General features: G+C 58.3%; 2 protein-coding genes across 2 annotated transcripts in view; both read left to right on the top strand.

The window, feature by feature from the left end:
* Window positions 1-3,277: 3,277 nt before the first annotated feature.
* LMJF_35_1150 (oligosaccharyl transferase-like protein) lies at window positions 3,278-5,650 on the top strand (the record flags this gene model as incomplete). Its single annotated transcript, XM_003722460.1, has 1 exon — window positions 3,278-5,650. One exon carries the CDS (start codon window positions 3,278-3,280, stop codon window positions 5,648-5,650), a length of 2,373 nt encoding a protein of 790 aa, XP_003722508.1.
* A 1,610-nt stretch (window positions 5,651-7,260) lies between these two features.
* The window catches only part of LMJF_35_1160 (putative oligosaccharyl transferase subunit), a gene marked incomplete at both ends in the record, with an annotated part of 2,574 nt that continues 2,391 nt past the window's right edge, over window positions 7,261-7,443 (top strand). The window contains one exon of the mRNA XM_003722461.1: window positions 7,261-7,443. This exon is cut by the window's right edge and continues 2,391 nt beyond it. Within this exon, the coding sequence (XP_003722509.1) occupies window positions 7,261-7,443 (183 nt within the window).

Genomic DNA, 7,443 nt, shown 5'->3' on the forward strand with positions numbered 1-7,443 from the left:
CATTCCGGGGACACGGAGGTGTCACCACATCGCCGAGTAGCCACTCTGTAATGAATTTCAGTATCCACGCTGAGGAGGGATTTGACCAGGTACTGCGAGCGATGACTGGCGCCCAATCATCCTCTTTCCCACAGATTGAACTGGAAACTCTACCGTGCCCTGATTGGCGAATCAATTCGCAAAAACTCGCCTGCACCGCAGCCGCACACAAGCAAGGACGCGCCGGCTTCAGAGTGCCGCGCTGCCACCGACCGCACATAGACGACGCGAAAGTGCAGTAACGGGAGGAAAGGCGGATCGCCCATGCCGTTACAGCCACAACAGGCTCAGTCACAAAGCATCCCTCAAAGAAAAGGTAAACTTCATCGCTAGATTCATGACTGAGACCACCGGGAACGTTACCCTGCCTGGTAGAGCCGCTCACACACTGTTCAAGGCACCAGAAGCGACGTGATTCGAAGCAACTCTTGCGAAGGCAGCCTGCGCGTCACCTGAGCATCACCCTCGCTCGGACATGCCCATCAAAGAGCCAGCCTCCAAGGATGGATGCAGCCCCGCTGCGCCCTCCTTCCGTTCCGCTCTGTGATGCCGACCAGCACCCGGCGCAAAAGCCACTCCAGCGAATCGCCTCGCGACGACTGCGCGGCCATTCTGCGAGACGGGCTCGAGCCGCACCCGTACGGCCTCCATCCCCACCCCGCTCCGCTGGAGACCCCCTCGGCTTACTCCTCCACCCTAACAAGCCGGTGCCGCGCCAGCAAGGTACAGCGAGACAGCCGCGGCGTTTGTCGGCCCTACGCCGGCACGCTGGGCTCCCTGCATCACGGCGCCTCAGAGGCCCAGCCGCGGCCCGCACCACACTCGCTGTGCATCATGGCTCTCTCAGACCATCGCCCTGCCCTCTGTGTTCGCGCCCACAAGAACAAGTCCAAGATGGCCAGGCGTGCATGCCGAGCCGCAGAACCATCCGTCCTGGGCCCTCTTCGCATTATCGTGGTGGTGGACCCCCCGAGCGTGCAGCACAACCGGAAGCCAGCACGGCACCACGCCATCTGTACTCATCACACCACACTCCTCGTATCCTCCGCGGGCAAGGATGTGATGCGGGCCACACTACGATTCGCCCCCTGCAAGGTGGTGCGCGGGACCCTGGAGCACGCCAGGCAGCGGGGTGAGCACTCCCCAACACAAGGCGCACACGCGCTGGTGCGCGGCACCGCAACCAGCAGCAGCTCACCGCTGCACGCACGTACCTAGAGGTGCATCGCTACCCCCGCCTTCTCCGCGTGCATATCCAGCCCACACGCTGCAGAGGCCCTCGAAGTACCCACGACTCGGCCTGCCGAGCGCAGGGGGGTCTGCCCGCACGAATGGGGTCCATCAAAGGATCTCCTCCGCTCTTCCTACAGGGCACGGCTGGAGTCAGCCTTGCTCCACGGTGCCGCCGCGTGGTCGGATGGTGCTGTTCGGCAACTGCACAAAGGCCCCTGTGCACCTTCACACCAAAGCAGCCGTGTTCGCAGCGGCTATCCCAAAATACGCACACAGCGGACACCCACTCGAAGAGGCCGAGCTCCGCACGCGCATTCCGCGGCTCTCCCACCCTCTGTTGCACAGATGGTGCACCACAGACAGACAGTCACGTGCGACCGCGATGCGGTATCGCGATCATGCACGCACAGGTGCACACATGCAAGGGGTTGCGGAGTCCTTGCGTACCGCTGCCGCGCCGAGCGTGCAGCAGTGGTGCTCGCGCCTGACCTGCTGCGAGGACAAGCCAATCATCCAAGACACGGAAGAGCAGGTGCGGCTGCTGCCACGGACTCGCTCTCCCTCATCATGGCGCTTTCGCCAGGCCCCCTTACAAGGGCGGAAAGTGGCACATTGTGACTTGCTCCAAATCCTGGCGCTCGTGATCCGTCGCGTGCGGCTCTCATTTCAGTTTGTCTGTGGCCATTGTGCAGTGAAACACGGCGGCAATTGTATGCAAGCTTGCGACATCGGCACCGTCAGAGGAGCGGACGCCAGCTGCATGGATCACAGACAGTGGTCTCCGGTCTCAGACGCCAGGCCGACATCCCTCATTGCCTGCACGGCAGCCGTCATCGCTTGTGCCCTCGAGCAGGACCGTAGACGCGGCCCGCGTGGATCAAGCCATGCAATCCGCCCAGGGCTCTCTGGTACCTATCGAAAAGCAGGCATACGAAGAAGAGCCGAGGAAGCGTAGGAAGGGCCTGTACGATGCATGGCGCCGATTCGACGGCAGATGGTTTGTAATAGAGGACCATGGATGTAGCTGTAGCGCAGCAGAGGTACTACGGAGAGCTGTGGTTGTGTGTCCGCTTACACTTTGGCTGACTTGCTCGTGGCGGTGGGATGGACACGTTGGCAGGGAAAAAAAGAGGATTTTTGCGTGTGAGTTCAGAGGCGGGGCAAACCCTGCACTGTTTCACCACCACCATCACCACCACCACCCTCCCTAGAGCAACACCTGTGCACACAGACATACAAACACGCGCACGGCACCGTCTACGCACGGATGAACAAGCGTACGATGCACCACAGTGGCCGTGTAGTATAACCAGCCGCGTCGACACCCAAGTTGTGTTGTCTTCTCTTGTCTCCATCAGTCAGTCCTCTCTCCCACCGGTTTTCTCCCTCCCTCTCTCTCTCTCTGCTTCACGCTCTGCTCACTTGCTCGTTTGCCCTTTGTGCCCACCTCATCTCCGGCACGCTGTCTCTCGTTTCGACCTTGTCCCTTCTACCCCCATGCATACGTGGATCGGGGTGGAAAATGCCGGTGTTGGTGTTGGAAAACAATACATATCCACATGTGTATGTGTGTAGATACAGGTATAGATCTCTTTAATATATACTATTCTGTGGTACTCCACCTAGCTCTCCTTGCTTGCTCCTTGGATATTCAAGGCGGTTGTTTTTTTGTTTGTTTCGCCCCTCTGCTCTTTGTGTGTGTGTGTGTGTGTGTGTGTGTGCTGGAAAGAGACCATTCCACGTCCTCCCTCGCTTGCTCACTGGCAGAGCGATTCAAAGGCCTCCCGCAACCTGCAACAGAGGGGGGGGGGACAGAACGAATATGACCCCATAGGGCATCGATAACACGCATCATACGAACAAAAACGAAGCGTCAATGGCGGCAGCGTCAAACGTGAATGCCCCCGAAAGCAACGTGATGACAACGAGAAGTGCCGTTGCACCACCGTCGACGGCTGCACCCAAAGAGGCTTCAAGTGAAACGCTGCTCATTGGCCTATACAAGATGCCCTCGCAAACTCGTAGCCTCATCTACTCCTCCTGCTTTGCGGTGGCCATGGCCATTGCCCTCCCTATCGCGTACGACATGCGTGTCCGCTCCATCGGCGTGTACGGGTACCTCTTCCACAGCAGTGACCCGTGGTTCAACTACCGCGCTGCCGAGTACATGTCCACGCACGGCTGGTCCGCCTTCTTCAGCTGGTTCGACTACATGAGCTGGTACCCGCTGGGCCGCCCCGTCGGCTCCACCACGTACCCGGGCCTGCAGCTCACTGCCGTCGCCATTCACCGCGCACTGGCGGCTGCCGGCATGCCGATGTCTCTCAACAACGTGTGCGTGCTGATGCCAGCGTGGTTTTCACTTGTCTCTTCAGCGATGGCGGCACTGCTGGCGCATGAGATGAGCGGCAATATGGCGGTAGCCAGCATCTCGTCTATCTTATTCAGTGTGGTTCCAGCCCACCTGATGCGGTCCATGGCGGGTGAGTTCGACAACGAGTGTATCGCCGTCGCAGCCATGCTCCTCACCTTCTACTGCTGGGTGCGCTCGCTGCGCACGCGGTCCTCGTGGCCCATCGGTGTCCTCACCGGTGTCGCCTACGGCTACATGGCGGCGGCGTGGGGCGGCTACATTTTCGTGCTCAACATGGTTGCCATGCATGCCGGCATATCATCGATGGTGGACTGGGCCCGCAACACGTACAACCCGTCGCTGCTGCGTGCATACACGCTGTTCTACGTCGTGGGCACCGCCATCGCCGTGTGCGTGCCGCCAGTGGGGATGTCGCCCTTCAAGTCGCTGGAGCAGCTGGGTGCGCTGCTGGTGCTTGTCTTCATTTTCGGTCAGTCTGTGTGTGAGGCCCAGCGCAGACGATTGGGAATCGCGCGCCTTTCAAAGGAGGGCGTGGCGCTGCTCATCCGCATCGACGCAGCCTTCTTCGTCGGTATCGTTGCCGTGGCCACCATTGCCCCGGCTGGATTCTTCAAGCCGCTCTCCCTGCAAGCGAACGCGATAATCACTGGCGTATCTCGTACCGGAAACACACTCGTAGACATTCTGCTTGCGCAAGACGCGTCCAACCTACTCATGGTGTGGCAGCTTTTTCTCTTTCCCTTCTTAGGTTGGGTGGCGGGCATGAGCGCCTTCCTTAGAGAGTTGATCCGGAACTACACCTACGCGAAGAGTTTCATCCTGATGTACGGCGTGGTCGGTATGTACTTCGCCAGCCAGTCTGTCCGAATGATGGTGATGATGGCCCCCGTGGCGTGCATCTTTACTGCCCTCTTGTTCCGCTGGGCACTGGACTACCTCCTCGGGTCTTTGTTTTGGGCTGAGATGCCACCTTCCTTTGACACCGACGCACAGCGTGGGCGGCAGCAACAGACCGCCGAGGAGTCGGAGGCAGAGACCAAGCGTAAGGAGGAAGAGTACAACACCATGCAGGTCAAGAAGATGTCGGTGCGCATGTTGCCCTTCATGCTGTTGCTCTTACTGTTTCGTCTTTCGGGGTTCATCGAAGATGTGGCGGCGATATCGCGCAAGATGGAGGCGCCGGGTATAGTTTTTCCCAGTGAACAGGTGCAAGGCGTGTCGGAGAAAAAGGTCGACGACTACTATGCGGGGTACCTGTATCTGCGCGACAGCACGCCAGAGGACGCGCGCGTTTTGGCCTGGTGGGACTACGGCTACCAGATCACAGGCATCGGCAACCGCACCTCGCTGGCCGATGGCAACACCTGGAACCACGAGCACATCGCCACGATCGGCAAGATGCTGACGTCGCCCGTGGCGGAGGCGCACTCGCTGGTGCGCCACATGGCCGACTATGTTCTGATTTCTGCTGGAGACACATATTTTTCCGACCTGAATCGCTCACCGATGATGGCGCGCATCGGCAACAGCGTGTACCACGACATCTGCCCCGACGACCCACTTTGTAGTCAGTTCGTGTTGCAGAAAAGACCGAAAGCTGCTGCAGCGAAGCGCAGTCGGCACGTCAGCGTTGACGCACTAGAGGAGGATGACACTGCAGAGCATATGGTATACGAGCCGTCATCACTCATAGCCAAGTCGCTCATATATCACCTGCACTCCACAGGGGTGGTGACGGGGGTCACGCTGAATGAGACGCTCTTCCAGCACGTCTTCACCTCACCGCAGGGTCTCATGCGCATCTTCAAGGTCATGAACGTGAGCACGGAGAGCAAAAAGTGGGTTGCTGACTCGGCAAACCGCGTGTGCCACCCGCCTGGGTCGTGGATCTGCCCCGGGCAGTACCCGCCGGCGAAGGAGATCCAGGAGATGCTGGCACACCAACACACCAACTTCAAGGACCTTCTTGATCCCAGAACGACTTGGAGCGGGAGCAGGCGCTGAACAAGGAGCAAGCGAACCTGCAGACAGAATCGGGGAGGTATGTGTGTGTGTGTGTGTGTGTGTGTGTGCGAGTGTGTGTTTGCGTCTGAGGGTGTTCCGCGTGAGCTCGTAATGGGCCGTGCGGACAGTCGTAGGTGCCAGCGCCGCTGTCCGGTACTTCTGCTTTGTTCCCAAAGGGCGAGGGCTTTCTTTTCCCTTTCGCTTTCTTCGCTTTCCGTTGTCCGCGCGCCAGTGGTGGACTGCAGGTGGTGTGGAGTACGCACCACCAGCCGCGTGTGTGTGTGTGTGTGTGTGTGTATTCTTATTGCGGGTAAAGGGATAGGTCTCGGTTCCATCGATCTCTCCCTCTTCCTCCCGCTCCCTCTCGTGTTCTCGGCCGCTGTGGGAACGGCAACAAAACGAACCCAAAGAGAGTAAAAACGTAGTGAGCAGCTCGAAACACCGCAACTACATGTGCACACACACACAGAGAGAGAGGGAGAGAGCGACAAACACCATAGTCCGATGACCCATCCGCCCTCCCCCGCCCCCTCTAGCGCCCACGACCATTGTGAACGCTATGGATAGACAACTTTGTGTCGGCGCGTGTATGTTGTGTCTATTAGTGCCGGTGTCTTGTAGGCTCCAAATATTCCGGCGTACCCTGAGCCAAGGAGAGACTTCAGGGCTACACAAGGAGAGAGAACAAGAGGGGTGTACGCCATAGTTGACCCACAGCACCCCATGAAGTGCCCTTGTGGATGCCCCATCCTGATGCGCGGCGCTCTCACAAGTGGTTGCGGGACTCTCTGTGGGCGGGTGTGCTGGTATCTTAACTTCTCCCTCCATTTCGGTCGCATGTCCCTTCCACATTCACGTTGCATTCCTTCGCACACCATGGTGACGCACACACACGTACGCAAACCCTCTCTCTCTCTCTCTCTGGCCTGAACCGTTTTCAGGTCCCGCCTCACAACTCCTCTGTCCGCCTTTGCTTTGGTTGTGTGTGTGTGTGTGTGTTTTAGAGAGAACGTAGCATCGTCATCGGTGTGAGTGCAGCGGAAGCGGTCGAAAACGTCAAGACAAAGCACGTGAATGGAACCACCAAAAGTCCAACTGGATCAGCCGACTAGGAACTGGATAAAGGTACTTCAGCTCGGTACGTCGAGCACGACAATCCAACAAAAAAAAATCGCACACGCACACCAGGATAGAAACGAAACCCAGTGTGCGGCCAGGCGGGCTTGACAATCATAGATTCAAGTTCCGCGCTGGAGGGGCCAAGGTAGCACGTCGCCGACCTTCCTCGTCGGCTCGTCACTCACCCGCACTAGCTCACCTTCACCCCATCCTCTTACTCACACACTAGCATTTTTCTTTCTTTCCAGCACATTTTGAAACAGCCTCCCAGCGCAACTGCCCTGTTGCGTGTGTGTCTGTGCATCTAGGCGAGCAGCTTTCTGATAAGCCAACGCTCACCGGGCGTCATCTTGACTTGAACATGCATACGCTCCTCTACATCTTCTTTGTATCGCACCCTTTAGTTTTCGCTCTTGTTCCGACTGCCCTCATCCACATCTCGAAGTTGCCACCACTATCATTGCCACACACACACACACACACACAAAGCAATGGGCAAGCGGAAGGGAAATTCATTGGGCGACTCCGGCTCTGCGGCAACCGCATCTCGTGAAGCTTCGGCCCAAGCCGAAGATGCCGCCTCACAAACCAAGACCGCATCTCCACCGGCGAAGGTGATTTTGCTGCCCAAAACGCTAACAGATGAGAAGGATTTCATCGGCATCTTTCCGTTT

The sequence above is a fragment of the Leishmania major genome, chromosome 35 (genome assembly GCF_000002725.2).
Source record: "Leishmania major strain Friedlin complete genome, chromosome 35".
Classification (NCBI taxonomy): Eukaryota; Euglenozoa; class Kinetoplastea; order Trypanosomatida; family Trypanosomatidae; genus Leishmania; species Leishmania major.